This window comes from Magnolia sinica, unplaced genomic scaffold, assembly GCF_029962835.1.
Source record: "Magnolia sinica isolate HGM2019 unplaced genomic scaffold, MsV1 ctg379, whole genome shotgun sequence".
NCBI lineage: Eukaryota > Viridiplantae > Streptophyta > Magnoliopsida > Magnoliales > Magnoliaceae > Magnolia > Magnolia sinica.
The window spans coordinates 17,119-39,985 of NW_026682826.1; the positions used below are offsets into that span (position 1 = coordinate 17,119).

Sequence of the window (22,867 nt, forward strand, 5' to 3'; positions counted from 1 at the left end):
TAAATATTATATTTTTTTATTGTGAAGTAATATAAATTTTGTTTAATATTCAGTTTTAATTGTATTGCATCATTTTTTATATTGCAAATATTAAAAAAATGCAGGTTTCAATTGAATTATATAAAAAATATTATTGGCCTGCCAGGACCTTTCAAATCGACACAAAGACCTTGCCGGCGCTTTTCCGTGAAAAAAGTGTATAGAAAGAGAGCATTTACTGGCGCTTTTTATACTTGAGAGAGAGAGAGAGAGAGAGAGAGTATTTTCATTGGCCATTGAGAAGCTCTGTAGGTTGAGCTTTACCCACAACGAAATTGTGGGGCCCAATGTGATGTGTGCATGGCATGGAATCCGTGCATCATGTGCACTCACTCCTGTTCTCCTGGATACAAATTATGAGGCTGATAATTATTTTTTTGGTGGGCCACACTGTGTAAAATCATGCCTAAAACTTCTAAAATCATATGATAAACGTTGGGCCCCACAGTCTGGAAGGATTTTAATGGTGGGTGTCCCAATCCAATCATTCCATATGTCGGGGGGCCACTTAAGCTTTGGATCGATCTAATCTTTGGAAGACAGGAAATGGAGGAAGCGCACATGATGGATGGATTGGATGTCCTGCAAACATCATGGCGGGCCCCACACATGGCATTGTAGGTTAAAGTTAACCTCCAAAGTTTTATTGAGTATTTGGCCGGATCCAAGCTTAATTTGTAGGTAATGGCTGTGGTCGTCCCAGAGTTCCTGGACCATTCTAATCGGGTTTGGTCTTCCATTGTCCTGAGTCCTGCGCCCGGTCATGTTTTTACTACCCGAATATGATTTGTATTGTGTACATATGATTTTAACTCGTCTGTCGATTTCTTTCTGACTTTTACGACCCGAATATGATTTGTATCGTGTACATATGAATTTAAGCCGTCTGTCAATTTCTTTCTGACCATCTAGTTTATTTAGCACACAGGTCGCATCTAGTGATTTTATTAGGCTAATGTTTGACCCTTCTAATTACTAGCTTGGATCTTTTATACCATGTTCCTATCTGTGGGAGGCCAGGAAGTGTGGTAGATCGAGATCATTTATCATTCTTCATTTTTAAAACAACACAACCAATAAAAGCATGCACTAGCTTTTAATAGTCTAATAGACAATCCCATAGTACACAAAAACAACAATGCCTAACACTAACAAACTACTTTTGGAGCATTCCAAACACTCTTATGCATAAACCCTAAATGACACTCATAGTTGAAAACTGAAGAAAAGAGAGAAAAGAAGAGCATGGAAACAAAACACCTTGACGTCAACACACACAAAGTACGATTCTTCCTACACAATTCCATTTAATTATGGAGCATCGATTGGGCCGGAAAGGTAAATGAGGAAGGTCCGATAGTCGCCTGATGTATCGGACTGTATTGCATCCCGCAATGACTTCCCATGTATCTTTGCATATTCAACTTTTATATAGTTCATGTCGATCTCAGCCCTTGTCACCATTACCCTTATCAGCGTCGTGTCGTTTGTCCCCAAGCCTTTCATGGCCTTGTACAACACCTGAGAAATTTTTAGATGAGATTGAACTATTTAGGGTGGTGGATATACATAGGACAATATATAGTTAATTTGGGCTACCACATCTTGTTTTTGGACCCAGTCATGGACCGGGCTTGGGTCTAATTGCATAGTAAATGCACACATATCTACTACAACATGTATGGTGTGATACCTCGGCAAAGCACTTAGCAGGATTCTCAGCACATCCTAAGAGAGTAAGAAGTCCAAACATGAAATCTCCTGATGTTTCCTTCTTTACGGCCTGCAAAAGGAGTTTACTAGAGAATTATCAGCAAATGAAACAAAAAAAAAAAAGGCATGTATTTCCATAGAATAGTATTCATGTAGTGCTCCTAGTTGCCTAGGTTTAGTTAGATGGTCCAATCAATCAATCTGAACTATATATCCATTAAGTCCTTAACATACTTTGGTTGCCAAATCTGATAACTGCAGGTGTAATGAAAAAATTGACTGATTTTTAAGCAAGGTGAACCATACATATGCATGTGTGTTCCATACATATACATGTATGCATGTTGATGTAGGATAAAGTTAAGGACAATTACGTGTATGGCTAGGATTGAAAGAAATCTTACTTGAAAGTTCGATCCAAAGGTCTAGCGTGCATTATAACTTATGATGACCATAACTTTGTGACTGGTTATAAGTTCTGTGCATATAATATGTCATTTAAAAGATATCAATGAACTCTAAGTGCTAGCCAATGCCAAGGGACATTTGACTATAAAATGTGTTTGTAAAAATAAGACATTTGAAGGGTTAATTTTTAGTCAGTTATAGTTTTTATTATTTTAGGGTTTGAAGAGTCTTGGAATATCTTAAAGTCCTTATTGGAGTTATGTAAAAAAAGTTAATTTAATTTATAAGTTAATTACTATTTTTAATAAATTTACTATTTATGGAAAAATGTACTATTTCAAGAAAATTATGAATTTAGGGTTTAAGGCTTATATAAGTATTACAAAAGTGTTTTGGAAACATTCTTAATTTCATTAATAATATCACTCTTATTTATTAAGTTTTAGAGATTCTTGCATCTTTGTGGATTTAAAGCTATTTTTTCAAAGAATACGGTGATCTTTTCTCTTTTATCTAAGGGCTCGCAAAGTGATTTTTTTTTTTTTTTTTATTAGAGTGATGTTTTTTCTTGGGTAATGATGTCTAATAATTGATCGGGTATCAACAATCCTACGAGTGGTGTTATGAAGAATTAAGTATTATCTTATGCAAGCTGTAAAGCCTTTCAATAAGTTTTTTTTTTAAAATAATCAATACAATAGATAAAAGCGATGATTGTTTTATTGACTGAGGCTATGGTCGCAAACATATTTGGGGTAACAAATTATCCACCATCATTGAAGGGGCTCATGGGCTGTTAGTTTGTGGCCAAATTCCTTTTAGTCAAGGGAAAGGATTGAGTCAGTTTAGAAGTGATTTATTATTTTAGGAAACATATTATTTCAAAAAATTTATAAATTTAGGATATGTGGCTTATATAAGTCATACGAAATGACTTTATAAATAGACTTTTATCAATAATATTACTTAAAAATAAAAAAAATTTATAGAAATTTCTCCCTTCTTGTGGTGATTTTTGAAAAGAAGCATCTCTCAGCATGTGCACAGTTGAATGTCTTACACGTTCAATTATTATTATTATTATTATTTTAGAAAAAGCAAGCAAGAAGTAACTCTCTTATCATTTACCCAGAGTAGAGCCGGAAAGAGATACAAACAAAAGAGGGCCAAGAACCCTTAGAAGAAAAGAAAAAAGAAAAAGAAAAGAAAATGAGCATACACCCTAGGTTTGAGGGGAAAAAGGAAGAGAAGAAGAAGAAAAGGAAATGGAAAGAAGCCACCCAAAACATGAGGGCAAGCACTAAATTATTATACTTTTTAGTAATTAAGAAACTAGATTTATCTCCACAAATTATACTTTCATGGTAAAATTCATTTATTGAATGAAAAATACTTTTAAGAGTAAATCTTAAAAATTCATTTATTGAACCAAAAGTCTTTTAAAAGAAAAACCCTAAAAATTTTAGGAGCTTTTTACTAGTTATCATTGCTATTGTCATCATTTAAGCCTTAGCGCCCAACTAATTGGGGTTGGCTACATGTATCTTTTAACATTCCACTTTGTCAAGGGTCATAACTTCAGCTAAACCGTAGGTCATCAAGTCTTTATTACTATCTTCGGCCATTCCCTTTTGGGCCTTCCTCCTACCCTTTTAGAAGCTCCAACTTGAACTAACTAACTCCTAATAAACGCAGCTCTAAGTCTTTATTGCACATGACCAACCAAAGAAATCCATTTTCTCTCATTTTATTACCTATTGGTGCTACTCTTAAGTTCTTTCAAATGCATCCATTTATAATTCTATCATTTCTCGCTTTTCAACTCATCCATCTCAACATCCACATTTAATTTATGCTCATCTTATGAACATGTTGTTCCTTAATTACCCAACATTCTGCCCCATAAAGTGTAGTTGTTCTTATAGTTATCCTATAAAAATTTTCCTTTATTTTGATTAGTACATGACAACCGCGTAAAACGTTAGAGGCACATCTCCATTTCTTCTACCCAACTTGAATGATATGGCCAACACCCTTCACAATCCCTCCACTCCCATGAGTAATCAATTTAGGATATCGAGAGTGTTCAATTTAAGAAACTTTTTGATCAATAATCTTAATTACTTCCTTATTTCTACTCTTATTAATGTTTTTACAATTATACTCTATATACTTTTTTTTTTTTTAAATCCGGCTCATTTTATATCTTTTAAATTCTAAACATATTATGGTGGGAACATTTGTTGCAAATGAGCAATCACACAAAAGAGATCAATCATGACAATATTTTGTTGATAATTTTTGTATTTTAATGGTAACACTATAATACTAAGTAATACAACCATACTACCAAAAAAGGTAACAAAATGTGTATTTTTTCCTCATACACAAAGTATTCTTTATCAACATGTCTTTTACTTTTTCCAACACTAAAAACATAAGTTAAGGAAAAAGATGGAAAAAAATTCTAATGATTAAATTTTATAAAACAATATATTTCTACAACAATATAGTTTTACATTAAGGAATTACTCAAAAAAAATATATAGTTAATTTTATATTTCCATCATTCCTATCATTTAATAAAACACTAAATAATGCCCGATTAATAAACTTTTAAAGAAAAAAACTGGTAGAGAAAGGTACCTTTTCAAGTGAGTTCCCATACAAACGGTGATAAACAGAAGCGACTGCAGCTAAATGGGCTCTGTTACTTTGGGTGAAAATGCGGATAAAAGTCTTCTCATTTGTTCCCCATTTACCTTCTCCATCCTTATATAGCTTCTTAGCATCCTCTTCCACCGTTGATTGATTGGCCACCGTTCCCTCGTCACGTTCGGCATTTAAACATGCAATTAACAACTTCATGATAAAATAAATTTTATTATATTAGTTTTTTAAAAATTCATGAAATTATCTCCTACTTCATTAAATGATTAAAAGTATTGGTTTTGATAGAACGTGGGGCCTTGCGATAGCTCCCATGTATCTCTGGTTCCCAGCTGAATGACACATGTGTGAAAATCAAGGCTATTGATAAGTTATTATGCACTAGGAATATACATTAAAATCAAGTAAGGCTACTCATCAAGGGGAGCCAAGTAAGTGTTACTACCCTTACTGTGGGGCCCACCTTGATGGTTTATTGTATATCCATACCATCCATCCGTTTTTAATCCCATTTTAGGACGTATCTAAAAAATTAAGCAGATCCAAATCTATGGTGGACCACACCACATGAAATAGTGGAGACTGAGTGCCCACCATTAAAAACTTCATAGGGCCACTGTAAGAAAATCCGTAATGTTTATATTCCATCCAACCCATTGATAAGGTCAACCAGGGCTGGATGAACGGAAAATACAAAGATGAGCTTGATCCAAAACTTTGTGGCCTACAAAAAGCTTTTAATGGTCATTCACCACTTTTTTCATTGGTGTGGTCCATCGGAGATTTGAATATGCTTAAGTTTTGGGATAACGTAGTAAAATAAGCTGAAAAAACTAGATGGATGGCGTGGATATACAACACATTCATCAAGGTGGGCCCCACATGGTAAGGATAACACTCTTCTAAGGTGTTACTTAGGTAACACCTAATCTGCTCCTAGTTTGACCAACCTAATTGTTGGACGAATGCTAATTTTTTTTGGGTCCATGTTTGTTCATAATGTTATCTTACCTAATGAATAACATAGATCTATGACACATGCTCTAGCCACTAAGATTTCTAACATGTGTTCATCCCCTCACATTAAGGTCCCTCCTTGAATCATGGCCCACTAAAGAAGGAGAAAATCTCTAATACTCCAGCGGTGTGATGGAGGAGATATTGGTACTAAGAAATTGCATACATGACACATAAATAATGCAAAATTAAAATATCCCAATTATGGGTCCCACTTTCAATGCATCATGAATAAAAAGTACGCCTCATAGGATTATTCGACTAATATTAGATGGTTAAAAATGAAAATATCCAACTATCTTATTTCAACACAGAAGTGTTCACTAATCATAAGTTAGAATTGTTCAACCAATTTTATCTTAATATTGTGAATTATAGAATGTGGGTTTCACAATTTACTCTGTTATTTTATTAATTATGGCATTGTAAACTTTTTGATTGCATGCATATCAAGTTCCATACTCTGCCAGATTATCAAATAACTCAAATAAAATGCTGCGACTGAGCTTGGATCGGAGTATCAAACTCAAGGGCCAGGCTCAGGTTCAAACTTAAGGCTCGTTTCTCAATCGGGCTGGGTTCAGACTCTGTACAAGAACATGTCAGCCCTGGTAGAGTGTGACCCATTAGGATTTATAAGGACAATTTTATAACACGTACAATACATAAAAATCATCGTCTACTCATGTTATTTCTCTAACCCATGCCTTCCATCACACACACACACACACACACACACACACACACTCTCTCTCTCTCTCTCTCTCTCTCTCTCTCTCTCGATCTCTCTCTCTTTACTTGCTCCAACCGTACCAACCCTCATGATCTGGCCCAGGCCCAACATTAAGTGTCCAAAGCATTCTATTCAGTCGTTAAAGTCATTCTTAGTTATTTTCAGGACATGATTCATCCAAAGTGGGGCCCAATATTTGGATGATTTAGATATATATATATATATATATATATATATATTAAGCATATATGGTGGATGAATCACCCCATCTTGAAACTGGGTTAAGGCTATCACTGTAGTCGATTTATAAATATATAAAAACATATTGTTGTAGGTCTTTTAATCGGCGAATGTATACTCCACACAATGCATGCCTCGACATGTGATTGAATGCATATTTGTGAGTGATCCAACTCGTCTATTAGGTGGTCTTGACCATATAAGGTGGTCCACTTGAATTTTAATGTTAAGGCTCATTAGATTAGTGAGGCATCCTGATTCTTGGTCAATGCTGCATAATATTGATAAGACAAACAAATAGAGAGAGAGAGAGAGAACCTTCTTGTGAGAGAAGTAGGTTTTGAGGCTAAGGTCATCGTCGATTTGAGTACCATATTTTTTAGAGTAAGCTTTCTTCAATAGTCGTATCTCAGATGGGGTGCGAGAACATATTACTTCGGTCAGAGCTGTTAAATCAAGGCTCGTCAGTGTTAATGCCTGGCCCACTATTGTTGCATCACGCTCCGCTGGATCAAGCATCCAAAGCATAACTGCTTTCTGAAACAAACAAAACAACCAAGTTAAACACATTTTAGAGAAAAGCTTGTCTGATGCTCTAGTTTTTATGGGTGGGCCACTACTTAGTGATCTAGACCATTGGAACTCCCCTGGTGACCCTTCGACTAAAACCTTATAAGTTAAATGGTTAATAAAAAAATGTTACCGGTTCATGTTCAATAAAAAAGGGTCATAAATTCAACGGCTAAGATCTTTCAATATAGGAGATTGTAGGACCACTATCTATGCAGGGACCCACAAGACTGATGTTTTAGATTGCTAGGATGTAGGCGTACTCTCGTCTTAGAGTTGCTCTAGGGTAAAAGCTTGACAACTTAAATTATCAAGCTAGAGTCATTGAATTCCATTTTTGAGATGATTTTAACTCTCTTCTTTAGGTTCTTAATGTATGCTAACCTCCATTTTAAAATACTCTTGCATTTTTAATAATTTCATATGAACCCATTGTAAAATCTTATATGCAGAATTGAAAGGATCGACATATATATTAAGTATGGATATCTAATAAAATGAACAAAAGGTGTACCTGTTTGGAGAAGGTATTGCTGAAGGCGAATGCTGTGACATTCCACAACTTGCGCCTTTAGAAAAGCACCGAGATGAGATGAATAGGTTTCACATGTGTGTAGGCTTGGGGACCCAACCATGTTTATATATTTTAGATGGTTGAGGAGTTTGAAACCCATCAAAACTCTTCTCCCTTTAGCTCCACATATATTTGTTAATCTTAGTCTATCTAGAATACTTTGCATGTGACACAGTTGTAGTGCACCACCCCTTATACGATTTTAAATGAATCATATCTGGTATGCCCAATCACATTATCCAACCCTTAGAGAGATCAAGACCGTTGATTAAAAAGGCTTATCTTATAGAATTCTTACATTCTCCCACTTGGGCCACATTCATCAATGTTAAGGATTAATTTTGAAAACATTTTAAAAATATGTTCTATTATTAAAGAAAACATTCAAATGGTTAACTAATGTAATTGTTGGATAATACGGGCAACACTTCTACAATCTGGTCCATCAAGATCACTAGTATTGGATCGCAGTAGCCATCACAACATTTAATCTCGGTGAAGTGAGACTAGGCACGGTAACAAATACTACCAATCTTAACGATATGAATTAAGAACTAGGAAGTGTGGTATAAGGATTACAAATGCAGTATGATAATATGTTCTTATCCTTAAGAGGTGCAAGAGCTTTCACATGTCTCGAATGAGACATGACTTTAGTCATGCTTACTCAAAATAATATTGTGCATACTTGAAAAGAAGTAGAAATAAACTTTATATTAGAATCATCAAACTTTATAAATGAGATATTAATACATGTCTATAAAAATGGATCGTACCCAACTCCCACTAACTGAATACATCTGTTAGATCAATAACTCCCATAGTGTCACATACTCCTAAAATAGCATGATGGGGAGCCATATAGTGAGTGGATCCACAATCATCTGCTTAGAGTTGATAAACTTCAGAGACAATAGATGATTCTATACTCTTTCTTTCACAATAAGATACTTGACATCGATATGCTTCGACCTTGATAAATACTTGTTGTTATTAGAGAATTGAATTGCAGCCGATGTATCACATAAACAATTCTCTATGATTTCAAAATATGCTCCAATACTTGCAAACCTGAGAAGAAATGATATAACTATAGTGCCTTATTTGATACTTCATGATAAACAATAAAATCAGCTTTCATGGTGGATGTAGCTGTCGTTGACTGTTTCATACCCTTTTTAAGAAACATCCCCACCCACCATTATGAAGATATAACTTAAGACAGACTTCTTAATATCAATGCAGTCATCGAAATCTGCACCTAAGTATCCAACCAACTTCAAATAGTCAGACCTTTCGTATGTGAGTCTGAAGTACTTTGTCCTTTGCAGGTAATACAACCCTTTCTTTATATCTATCTAATATTGCATACCTGTATTGGAGAGATAATGCCTAACATTCCAACCGCAAAGATAATATTTGGTTGTGTATAGACTTGGGCATACATGATGTTCCTTTCTATTGACACGTATGTAAAATCTTTTATTTAATTCTTTTTCAAAAAAAATTTAATGCATTGGAATTGGCCAAATTTATCACCATTTACAATGGGTGATTGTTTAGGAGCACAATTTTGTATGTCATACCTTTCAAGTACCCTATCAATATATGCCCTCTGTGACAGGCTAAGTGGTTCACTTGATTTATCATAGCATATCTCAATGCCGAGGACATAAGAGGCATCATTAAGATCTTTCCTCTTAAACCTTTGAGATACGAATTTCTTAATATCGCTCATCATCCTAATGTCACTACTCGCTAACAAAATGTCATTAACATACAAAAACAATATGACAAACTTGCTCTCACTGATTTTAACGTAGATACACTCATCTGCAATATTTTCTACAAAACAGCATGAGGAAATTACTTCATGAAACTTTAGGTACCATTATCTTGACGCTTGTTTCAATACATAGATGAATTTCTTGAGTCTACAAACCATATTTTTTAAGTCATCGACTGCAAAACCTTCAAGTTGTAACATGTATACATTCTCATCTACATTTCTGTTGAGAAATACAGTCTTTACATCCATCTGACGTAGCTTCAAATTCATATAATTCACAAGAGCCATTATGATCCTAAATGAGTCTTTCTTAGATACTGTTGAGAAAGTCCCCTTAAAACCAATGCATTCACGTTGGTTAAAACCCTTGGCAACAGCCAACAAGCCTGACTTTATATATTTCAACATTAACCTTGGAGTCTCGTTTGGTTTTAAATATTCATTTATAACCAATCGGCTTTATTCCATGGGGTAACTCAATAAGCTCTCATACTTTATTGTCCTTTATGAATTTCAATTCATATTTTATAGCATCATTTTATCGGGAAGGGTTAGCACTTTGTTTGGCTTGTGTAGATGATTTAAAATCATTTTTCACCCCATGTTAAACTTGTGCTTCTGCATATATACGGTGTAATCATTTGAAATCGCATGCCTCTTCTCCATTTTAGATATTCTTAATGGCTCACTTTCTTGAGTGTGATTTGGATTGTCCTCCTCAATGGGTTGTATAAGAGGTTCATAGTGGTGATCTATAATGCTAATAAGCTCAACTGCAGGATTTATACCCACATGGTCCAAAATGATTGTGACGGGAGTCACGTCCTTTCTTTCTCAAATACAAAATTTCTGATGTTCGTGCTCCTACTATTTTTAGTATATTTAATGAATCCGACATTCTAAGTTTCAAAAATCCTGATGGAGAAGGAAGGACGGTAGAATTAATAGTCTTTTGACATTTCCAATTATCCTATAAAAATGTTTATGGTTTTGGGATCAAGCTCTCTCATGTAGATATCAGAGACTTGGTTTTCTTGCATTCCATAACTCAAAATGGGTTTTTCATATAGCCTTGTTGGAGACCTTATTAAGGATATGAACTGTGCTTTTAATCGCATCACCCCATAGATTCTAACAGTGCCAAATTGCTCATCATGCTACGCACCATGTTCATAAAGGTGCGATTGTACCATTTAGATAAACCATTATGATATGGGGTTCTAGGCATAATGTATAAGTTGACAATGCTAAATCTTATAGGTATCTTGCGAAGGGTCCTAGATTGCAACCTGATTCGTCATATCTCCCAAAGTATTCACCACCATGGGTTAGACTTGACGACATTAATCTTCTTATCGAGTTGATTTTCTACTTCGGCATTTGATTTTTCATTTATAAGATAGATGTGTCTAAAATGAGAATAATTATTTATAAAAATGATAAAATATTTATATCCACTCCAAGATACTATAGGGAATCGACTACAAATGTTTGTATGTATCACTTCTAAGAGTCCTACACTCATAATTCCACCTTTCTTCCTGATATTAGTATGTTCATCCTTAATACAATCGGTACATACTTTGTAGTTGGAAAAGCCTAGAGAATGAAGAATTTCTTCCCACACCAGCCTTTCCGATCTTTTAAAAGACATATAACCTAATCGTTGTTTCATAACATGAAGGAATTTTCATAGTCGAGTCTTCACTTAAATCTTATTTTATTTTCATGTAAAGCATTCACATTATAGACATGTGATGCATTCAAGTCTAATTGGTACAAATTATTAACCATAATGCTAGTATTAATCACATTCGAATCATAGTAGATACTAAACTTTCTATTATCAAATTTAGACATATAATCGGATTTGTTTAAATAAGAAATTGAGACTACATTGTGCTTTTAGAAGGCACAAAAAATGTATCTACTAGATCCAACGTATGACTTGACCTTAACCCAATCCTGTAGACTCTGATTGCCTCTACGTCCACTTTAATGTCATTGCCTATATATATTGATCGCTCGATATTAGTTGGTGGTCTGCTCTACAGCATATTCTGTATGGAATTACAAATGTGAATAGTTGTACTATAATCTGTCCACCAAGAAACTTCCAACACATCAATCAAATTTGACCCAAAACATAAAAGAACATGATCTTTACCATTCTTTATGAGTCACTGCTTAAACTTAATGGTGTCTATTTCCTGATGGCTTAGCTTCTTATAAAAGAAGGAATTATTCTTCTTAACTCGTTTATTGCTCGACCGATCCTCAGGTTGATTGACAGCTATAAAACTTGAATATTCATTTTTAGAACTATTTTTTCTTTTCATTTTTTCATTATGTTTGTCCTAAGATTACTAGATAAGCACTTTGAACCTTATCCATACTTTTCCTCTCTTTTCTAAGGTAAGGTCATTTTCCATGCTCCCTAGGACTAACATTGTAAAATCTTCCCTTTTTGGATTATTAGACCTGATTAAAAGGAGAACTAAATTGCATTGAATTAGAATGTCAACTTGATTATGTTATACTCACATTAGTTGATATGTTTACTTTAAACTATTCATGAATAAAATTAAATATTGGGCAAAATTATCATAAATTCAATTGATTGGGATCTTCAATTGAATTGCCTATGATGAAAATGGGCCCAACCAGTCAATCCTGGTGAAAATCGGTCACATCATCATCACTCATCCTATGAGAGGTAGTCATGACATCCATGTGACTCTCTTGAACATGGAATTAAGCAATGTCGATCATGTAAATTTGAGACACTTAGTACTTGTGGGTGAAATGGGTCTCTCAACTTTACACGACTAATACCATTTACTTCATACCACTTACATCCCTGCCAAACAGTGATCGTCTGCATTTTTTTTCACTGTTCGCATTAAACGCAAACGCAACTATATGCAATCCTACCACTATATCCTAATATCAAGAATCAAAAATAGTAAAATCTTCACCAATTGAGGTCACTGTGATGGCTAGCACAACCGGATCTAATTCTATGAATTTAGACTTTGAGATTGCGAATATAATCATGCCCTCAATGGATTATCAAAAACAGTTCGATTTGGCCCAGAAAGTGGATACCATTGATCGTTTAAAATGCATGGGATCTTAAAAGGAAATAGATAGATATGTTTCTTTTCCATTTCCTTTTAAATCAATGGTCCATGTTAGCTTCTGTAGTAACTGAGTTGAATTAAGACTTTGCATGATCTAAATATCCTTAATAAATTTTTCATGTTTGACCCTTAATGTTTTAAAGATAGATAGTCTAAATTAAAATGTTTAACTTGATTCACATGAATAATTAGATCAATGCATTAGTGTCTATAGAATGGAAAGTTCAGATCCAATACTCAAGGTCCACATGATGGAAGGTCTAGATGTTGAATTATTCATCTAGTGAATGAAACAGATAAAACACTCATTATAAACTGAATAGATGGTCTAGATCAAAGATCAATTCTTGTAAACAGGCTCGAAAGAGAAGGCCTAAGGGCAAACTTTATAATGGCCAAGGTTTGGGCTTATAATGTGCATCGAACATGCCCTAATGTCGGGCCTGGATTAATCAATGTAAGGGCTCGGAACGTCCCTAAACAAGACAATTAATGAGCTCAAGGATCAATAGGTTTATAAAAAACCTATTGGACTCACTGTATATAGACCTGAGCCTAAACAAAAATTAAAACCCTAAACCATAACCAGCCCATTTAAACATGGGTAGTCGCATAACTGAAGTAAAGGCAAATTAAAAAAGTTCAAGAGATGTCAAATAGGCCTAAAATTGGGTTGAATAAAGGTAGGTGTGGGCCCCAAACATGAGCCTCCATATGGTCAGCTACTAGGCCTAAGGAAATAGCCCATTGTTGTGAGCCCAAGCTAATGGCCCACACAAGGCCCACTGGACCTCCTGACTCACTGATATGGTTTACCCAATATCTATAATGGGTGTTGGTCTATTGACTGGGCCCATCAGGGTGATAAAGATGTGCAAGCTTAAATCGATGGTATGTACCCTGGGCTCGGAGAAAATGAAAGCAGTTGGGTTATGGATCATTGTAGAAGAAAAATAAAAGCCCTTGAAGGGGTTCTTGCCTGAACTAAAAGAGGGGGAAAAGGGAAACTCTAACCCTAGAGCAGTCATTGCAACCTGTCTCTTACTCAAAGGGCAACAATTGATGGGATAACTATTGTTGGCACGACAAAGCTGATAGCTACTGCCACTGATGACACTAAGAACAATGGTGTCATTGGCCATCAATCGAAGAAGGCAACAACCCCAGATAAAGTCTATCATGTCGAAAACCATGTATGTTTTTGCTGTCACCCTTAAATTTTCTCAAATGTGACCAGATTCTACAGGATCACCTCCAATTATTGTAGGGCTGGCGACAACAACAAAAGAAGGGTTTCAACCACACAAATGGTTAGTTACTTATTTTGCCAGTTTTAATGATTACCACAGTCATCCAAATCTGATCCTGAAGTTATTAATGGCGGCCATGGCTACAGGGTCGGGGAAGAAAACCCATCACCACCGTAACATGTATCAATCCTCTCTTCCCTTTTTTTGTTTCTTTATGTCGGCACAAGGGCCAACGTTAATGGCTACCTTGCATCAAAGCCAGTGATAGAAGTTTGCATTATGCCGCTATTCTATAAGGAGCCAAGATTGGATTTATGATGACCTTATAATCGATCCGGACGGATCGAACTTTGGTTGGAATCTGATGTAGAGCGGGTCGCGGACAGTTTCATGGCCAAGATGGATCAAAAAAGGCTCGGTCGACGACAGAAGTAATCCGAACCGTCGGACCTTAGATCGGGCATATCTCGCAATCCGGAATGAGTTATCTGACGTAAAATATATGATTTTAGGGTAGAACAAGCTACTTTAGCCAACCAACCCCGCTACGTCAGGTTGCGCAACCTGGAATTGCGAAAAACCCCTGGATCGACGGTCGTTTCCCTGTTTTAATTTCATTTTTACTTTAAATAATAAGTTCTAGTTTAATTATAACTCTTCATCCGTCGGGCTTTAGGAGTTGCGCCCAACGTGAAAAGAGCTTAGAATAATTAGGAGAACGGTTTGGTGAAGCCAAATAGGACACTTACTATTTTTGGCCGAAAACCTTGCGCACTAGTAGACATGCGACCGTCTATAAATAGTAATTTTACTATTTATAGTAAGTCACAGATTCTAGGAGTTTAAGTTATAGTTTGATTCTGATTTCTTTCTCATTACTTGGTACCCCGATTTAAAGGGTTGTGAACTCGTTTTTATTCATCAATTAATCAATTTCGAATTTATTAAAATTTATTTCTATTTTCTGTTTTCTTTCCTCGTGGATTCGAGAAGTCTCTGTGAGGAGTCTAGAGAAGCTCCGTGGATTCGATGTAGTTATCCTCATCACGTTCATCCCTACGTCAGAATCCATACCTGATTGGGGTTTCAAAACCTCTATGTACAATAAAGATCAATTTAACACAACCATTTGCGATTAGGCCCACCATTGAAGCAAGTCAAATTCTTCACGTTACTTGGGATTTGGGAATAACGAAGCTTATAGCCCATTTCTGGCCCTAATTAAACCATTAACGAATGAACCAGATCTGAGCCTATCTAGATCCATAGATGGTGGGTTTGGATTGTAATAAAATCCTTAATTGGATTCTAAATAGATCTTCCATAGCCGATGCATAGTTGGTTCTGATATCAACTATAAAATCTTATATGCGGAATTGAAAGGATCGACATATACATATCAAGTATGTGGATCTAATAAAATGAATAAAAGACGTACTTGATTGGGAAGATATTGTCGAAGGTGAATGCCGGGATCTTTCGCACCTTACACCTTTAGAGAAGCACTAGGATGAGACGAATAGGCTTCACACATGTGTAGGCTTGGGGAACCAACCTTATTTATATAATTTAGAGGGTTAGGGAGTTTACCCATCGAAACTCCTCTCCCTTTAGGCTCTACATGAATTTGTCAATCCTATTCTATCTAGAATATTGTGCGTGTGACACACTTGTAGTGTATCACCCCTTACACAAATTTAGATGAATCACAACTAAGTGGAGTCCACTGGTATGCCCGATCACACTATCCAACCCTTAAGGAGATCTAGATCGTTGATCAATAAGGCCCAACTCATAGAATTCTTATACTCATACCTTCCATGTACAATCATAAAATGTCTCATATATGGTAATAAAATATCTCTTAGTGTCATGACTTTGTTGAGACTAAATTTTTTTTTCATCTTACCCACGTGTAAATACAAATAGGTTGTATGACTTTGGGTGATTTCTAAACCGCTCGTGATGTAGCCTCACCATTAGGGCTGGCATTGGGCCTAGCATGGGTTAGTTGTAAATGATATTTTGAATAGGCCTACCCTGTTAATCCTTGCTTGACTCACTCAAATAATTAGATTATCATCATTTGCCTTGTGATCTTTAAGCATCTCCATATTTGTTGGTAGCCATCACTCACTAGCACGGGGAAACCAATGGTGAATATATAGGAAATGTACAAATTGAAGTGGTATTCATATATTTGAGGCGTGAACTGCTCTTTATTGTGAAGAATAGATAATAAGGATATGAGTGATGATACATCATATTTATCTTAATTTGGTCCTAAGAAATTGAAGATGTGACTAATCAAATTCGAAATAATATAATTTTTTTCATTTCTCTTCTATGTGATTAATGTTATGGTCTAATTAAAAAGTGAGGTTGTGAGGATATGAGATGAGTACTTATACCTTATGTGTAATGATTTAAGTATTATAGACCTCACAAATATCTAGTATTGTCTACTTTACGGTGCAAATTATTGTCATAGTGTTGACATATTATCTACATAATGCTTTAATTTGATCTAGTCAGTGCATTATAGAAGTAGCCAGATATATGGATGTCTTTATATTCTTAGCCACTCTCCTTTTGTGTATAGGAGGATGAGATCGAGTATCACTATTTTAGTGTACGATGACAAATGCCCTTAAATTGGTTGGACTTAGTTGTGTTAAGAAATCCACTTGATCGATTTTGAATTACACATATATGGAAAGACTCCATGATAACTATATCGAACTTTTAAAACTATTAGTATGTACTTGAAGACTTATATGTCTTCATAACTTATTTGTATGCTAGTTTCGAGTTTTGATAAAGTTTTATATATAGTATACTATTACTCTAAAAATGATTTTAAACTGATGTTTGTGAAAAAATGAATTTTTTAAATAAACTTAATAAATTGGATAAGCACATATATTAGTAGAATATTCCATATTAGGAGTTAATTCAATGCAGTGTGATCATGCCAACTAGAACAAATATAACAAAGCTTGTGTTATTGAATGCTAGTCAAGTGTTCGCTTAGTATTCAAACACATATGACAATATAATAATATTCAATTAGTCCTATACCTATTTCTTTTAATAATGATATTTTGATTTTGATTGTTATATGAAGAGTTAGATGGACAATCTATATTGTGCACATATTATAATATGATTGAATATGATATGTTGGATATAGACTCTTAGGGTTAATTGTGGGTGAGTCCCACACAATTTGCGTTCTGAATATTATCTCTAAGTGAATATTCCTCTTTCCATTTTCTCTCTAAGTTCGAATTTGAATGTAAACTTAAATGAGAGAAAGTGATTGAGGATAAGGGAGAGGGAGAGAGAGATTGAAGTAAGATGTGATAAGGATAAGTCTTATTGCATACGAACTCCCCCCAATCATCTGAAAGAACTCTACAGAGAAAATTAGAAGGGTAATAAATGGTCAATATCATTATCCATTATGTTAACTTTAGACAATTTAAATAGTTGATCATGTCTAGAGGCCATCTTAACCGTAGTATTTGATGAATGATTAGATCATTTTCACTCCCTAAGTAGCTACGCAAATAGCTAGACATGGGCTGTCCATTTCTAGCTTTGTGTGAAGGTCTCTAAAATATGTAAATAAATTAGATCTTATGGGCCCACACATTCAGTCATCCCCACCCACATGAACCAAAAACCTAAGCAACTTTTAAGTAATTCTTTGTTGAGCATTGTATAATATATCTTCTTTCTTTCTAAGATAGTAAAACTAGTAAATTATTCTAAATTTTATCTGAAAATTCTATAGAGTGAAAAAGTGCAACACTTAAGTTAATATGTTCCATCATCCATGGAGACAACAAGATTAGATTCTATTTTGAAAGAATTGTGAATTCCATTTGTGGGCTCATGAAATATATGTATACCTTAATGTTGCTACTAAGTGGCCCGAAAAGCTCTCCATTAAGGCCCCCACTAATGTTCACACCAAGGTTCTCACTGACATCTCCAGTGAATCCAAGCTCTTGAGAGAGACGTTCCTTGAGATCCTCAGAATACATGGCTTGGTATTCTTCTTGAATTTGGGCGCGTTGAGTTACATCACGATGTGCAAGAATATTGATAATCTCAGGCACGTTTTGCCCTCTTCCTGTATAAAAATCACATTGGAAACATTAATTGTAGCAAGCAAGAAGCTAACTTTAAAAAAGTACAATAGAAATAAAAGAAAGAAAAGAAAAAAGAGCTAAAGAAGTTCATCTTAAAAAGAATCTATTTCAACAAATACTGTAATTTTATTTTTCAGTTGTCTAATCATTTTGGCATGACTTCTTGCCTGGTTGTACTTCTTACGTAATTTGTACATTTTCTCTTCAGAAAACTCTTCAAGCCCTTTTTAATTTCTTCCAATCTTAGTTAGTCTTTGTTTTATGTTCTAAATCTTGGCACATAGATACGTGATAAAACTAAGATGAGGTTTAGTGTTTTAGAGTAGTTTGGGAATTTTAATCTTTTTATTTTTTCTTTTTTAAATTCTAATATTTGAAAGATGGAAAAAGCACCATGTGAAATGATCTGGATAGAATGTTCTTAAAAGATTCTTTCCTTCCCCGAGTGCATTTTTTCTAAAACAAATACACCCACTATGTGGGCCCCACAACAGTCCTACCACTACTCATAGTAGTGGACAGTGGAAGCGGATTGCGTACCGAGTAAACTCTGTGGGGTCCACCACGATTTATGTATTTTATCCACTCTATCCATAATAATTTTAGGGCTTGAGCCTAAAAATTAAGTATTTCCAAGCTCAAGTGGAATACACCATAGGAAACAGTGTGAATTGAACATCTCCCGTTGAAAATTTCTTGAGAGCTAAAGAAGTTTTGGATCAAGCTTGTATTTATGTTTTACCCTCATCCATGTCTGTGTGATCTTATAAACAGGCTGGATGAGAAATAAACATCACTGTGGGCCCTAGAAAGGTTTCAACCGTGGAAGTCATTATTCCAACTGTTTTCTATAGTATGATCCACTTGATCTTTGGGTATGCTTAAATTTTGGTCTTAACTCCTAAAATAAGATGGAAAAACGGATGGACGGCGTGGATATACCAGATACATTGACGGTGGGCCTAACGGAGTTTGCTCAGTACAATAAGAGCGTACTAGTAACTCAGTACGCAATCCGATTTCGTGGACAGTTGGCGGAACTGGTTCGCCACGTACAGCTACTTGCAGCCCGAGAAACGTTGCAGGCTCTGCACACACGCGGTTCGGGTAGGACCCCAACACATAGCAGGTGTAAAAGCTCCGTGGGCCTCACCACGATGTATCTGTTTTATCCACGCCATCCATTCATTTTAAAGAACATATTAGGAAATATGAGCCGAAAAATGATGTAATCCAATTCTCAGGTGGACCACACTACAAGAAACAAGAAACAGTGGGAATTGAGTACTTACTGTTGAAAGCTTTTTAAGGGATATTTTTTTGATAAAGCTGATATTTGTATTTTCCCCTCATAAGGTTCGTGTGACCTTATTGACAGGTTGGATGTAAAATAAACATTACAGTAGGCCTTAGGAAGTTTTTAACGGTGGACTTTCAGTCAACATTATTTTCCTGCGTGTGGTTCACTTGAGATTTGAATTTGCATTATTTTTTGGCTCGTAGCTGAAATGATCTGAAAAAATGGATGAACAGCGTGGATTAAACAGATACATCCTCGCGAGCTCACAGACACCAGCAAGCTGGTTGGTGTTGGATTCACTTACTAGATTAGCCACACTCCTTTACGTTTGGGTTAAGACCAACGGTCAGTTGTGGAATTGATGTCAACATTGTGGTGGACCTGGTGAGCTGACCGGAGGCGGATTGCGTCCTGCCCGTCTGGACGGAAATTGGTCCACAAGGGCTCTGTGAGGCCAACCGTTATATGGGTTTTATCCACTCCGTTCAACTATTTTTCCATATTATTTTAGAATATAAGTATAGAATCGGGGCACACCCAAGGCTCAAGTGGACCACACCACAAGAAGCAGCCGTGATGATGACGCCTACGGTTGAAACCTTCCTACGTCATGTTTATTTTCCATCCAACCTTTTGAAAAGGTCTAAAAGAGCTGGATGAAGGGAAAACACAAATTTCAGCTTATTCCAAAACTTCTGTGGCCGTCAAGAGGTTTCTAATGGTGGGCGTTCAATCCTCACTGCGTGGCCCACTTGAGCTTTGGATCTGTCTCATTCTTCGGCTCATCTCCTACAATGATCTAGAAAAAACGGTGTGGATAAAACCCATACATCACAGTTGGCCCCACAGAGCCCCTGCTTGGACCGATTCCGTCCAGCCGCTCCGGACGCAATCCAGACCGGCCTAACTATTGTGTGGACGTCCATGGTGGGGCCTACCTTTTTTATGGCACTGATGTCCCACATGTTGGCTGGAAAACGGATGCTACGGTCCCACTAGCTTGTGACTCGATGAAATCATCAAAGAAAATGAATGGAACTGAGAAAACAATCTAAGATTTCTAACCTTTGAAAGCTGTATTGAGATGGATGGCATCTTGTCTAGGGTTAGGATCACCATTTAAGGACACTCCCCTGCTAGGAGCTTGTGCACTTAGAGGAGGAGCTTGTGCAGGAGTCAGCATTTCTGCCATACTCTTTGATGCAGCTTCTAGCATCACGTTATCCATCCTCTCACCAAAGAAGTACTTCAAATGGACACTCACACACGCTTGTGGCCTGTTTGATTTTTTAATTACGGAGGTAATTTAAGGTAAATGGGTAATAATTATTTACCTCAGTATTTTTGGTTGGATTCCCAAGGTGATTTGGGTTAAACCTGAGGTAATTCCGTGTATTTGCCAGAGACGAAACATCAGTGTTATTTTACGGTGAACTCGAGCAGTTGGATCTTTCCATGTGTGCTCCTTTGATTGTGCCACGTGGCGACAAGACTACCATTGGGTGGGGAATGGTGGAAGACTTTAAGTCTTCTCATGGTCAGATGTTTGATCCCATGTGAAACACGGGAAATGATTACATGGGTTTCAATAGTATGTTAATTACCATTGTTAGAGATGTGTGGGGGCCCACCTTTGATGCCTAGGTGGAATCCAAACCTTGGATCTGGTTTCCCTCCTTATGTTAACCGTACGCACCAAGAATCATCATGACTCAAAACTCAGATTCAACGCACCAGGGAGTGAACGATGAACAATCCTTACCTAAAACATGTATATTCTCGTAGTGCGGTTCACCTTATTTTGGAATGGCCTTCTTTTTTTTCTTTTTTCTTTTTTGGCTTGTTAGTACGCACCCATGTCAGCCATGTCAGTACACACACTCCGTGTTAGCCACTCAAGTGTTCACATGATGAGGTCTGATGGGATATACATAGTATGTTGGACTACTTCATATTCCATGCGGAAGTTTTTATGGTTGTCAGCACCCTCCCAAATAATGCAGAGGGTGCATGAATAAAAGAGGATGTGGCCATCATCTTTTTAAAAATATTCCTTAAATCAATGAGGAGAGAAAGATCTCCAGATAAGAGAAGAACTCGGATATTATTTATAAAAAGAAAGAAATTTAAAAATTACCGGCTACAACGTATCTGACGACCTTGTATAAGTGAAATAAACCGCAAAATTTAATTTGACTCACATGATACACTTCCAAATAGTAAAAAATACAAATAATAGTAATAATAATAATATTCATCCTACAGTTTGTGGACAACCCTTGTGTGCGTTTGGATGGTAACTTACTTGAGATAATTTACTTATGTCTTAAGAAGCTTATGTTGGTTTATATTTATTAAACTGAAGTGATTAACTTTAAATAAAAAAAGATACTTATACTTCATCATAAACTAAACTTATTTCAAATAAGTTACTTATATAATATTGTAAATGTTTGGTATCCAAATTAATGGGCCTTTAATGACTAAAAGAGAGACTTTGGACGGCAACCAGCCCATTAAACTTTTATATAAAAAAATTAGAACTTATTAGAAATAGTAAGTTTTAACTTAAATCTTAAAATTAAACCCTAAAAATGATCTATTTTTAGAAAACTGTTTAGTGCAATTGCTATTAGCATTGGCCATCATATAGAACTCGTTAATAACTTTTTAACTATTTTTTTAAATAATTTTTTTATTTATGCACATACCCTCACACCCACACACACCATAATGGGTACCATGACCTTAGTGTTGAAACTCCTATGAGTTTACCACTAAGCTATGAGTAAGGGCCCATTTTAATAAAATATCGTGCCAACAAAATGAATAATCAAATGTAAAGTTATGGTTATAGCAAGCTAAGATGTATGCTAGACTCTTAAATTAAACTTTCTAATATGATGTTTGTTGATTGAGTGCCTTTAATCTAATGTAGTGTTTTTCAGTCGACTAATGAATTCTTGGGTCGACCGAAGCATGCTGTGATATTCTCGGTAGACCAAGATCTGTTTCAGTTGACCAAGAGAGTCTGTCGATGTCTCAATTAACCGAGTGACTGAGCGGAATGCGTAAATGCATGTTTTTGTTTTTAATTTCATATAGAAGTGTATAAATAAGCTTCTAATCACACAATTAGAGTAGAACAAAAGGAACTTAACACGCTTTTAAGGTTTTTGAGGGAGAAGCTAGGGTTTCTCATTTGTAAGTTATTTCATCTCTTCTAACTTTCTGATTATAGTAAATTGTTTGTTGCTTAAT

The 22,867-nt window shown here is 35.7% G+C and overlaps 1 protein-coding gene across 2 annotated transcripts; it reads right to left on the minus strand.

Moving 5' to 3' along the window:
• Positions 1–1,111: 1,111 nt before the first annotated feature.
• Positions 1,112–20,872, minus strand: LOC131236325 (annexin D5-like). 2 transcript variants are annotated; one of them, XM_058233449.1, is made up of 6 exons: positions 20,672–20,872; positions 18,064–18,287; positions 7,139–7,357; positions 4,807–5,022; positions 1,733–1,822; positions 1,112–1,560 (listed from the first exon to the last, which is right to left on the minus strand). In XM_058233449.1, exons 1-6 carry the CDS (start codon positions 20,832–20,834, stop codon positions 1,351–1,353), a joined length of 1,122 nt encoding a protein of 373 aa, XP_058089432.1. In that variant the 5' UTR covers positions 20,835–20,872; the 3' UTR covers positions 1,112–1,350. The 2 variants fall into 2 exon arrangements, with proteins under 2 accessions (XP_058089432.1, XP_058089433.1); XM_058233450.1 differs by lacking the exon at positions 7,139–7,357.
• Between the last annotated feature and the right edge of the window lie 1,995 nt (positions 20,873–22,867).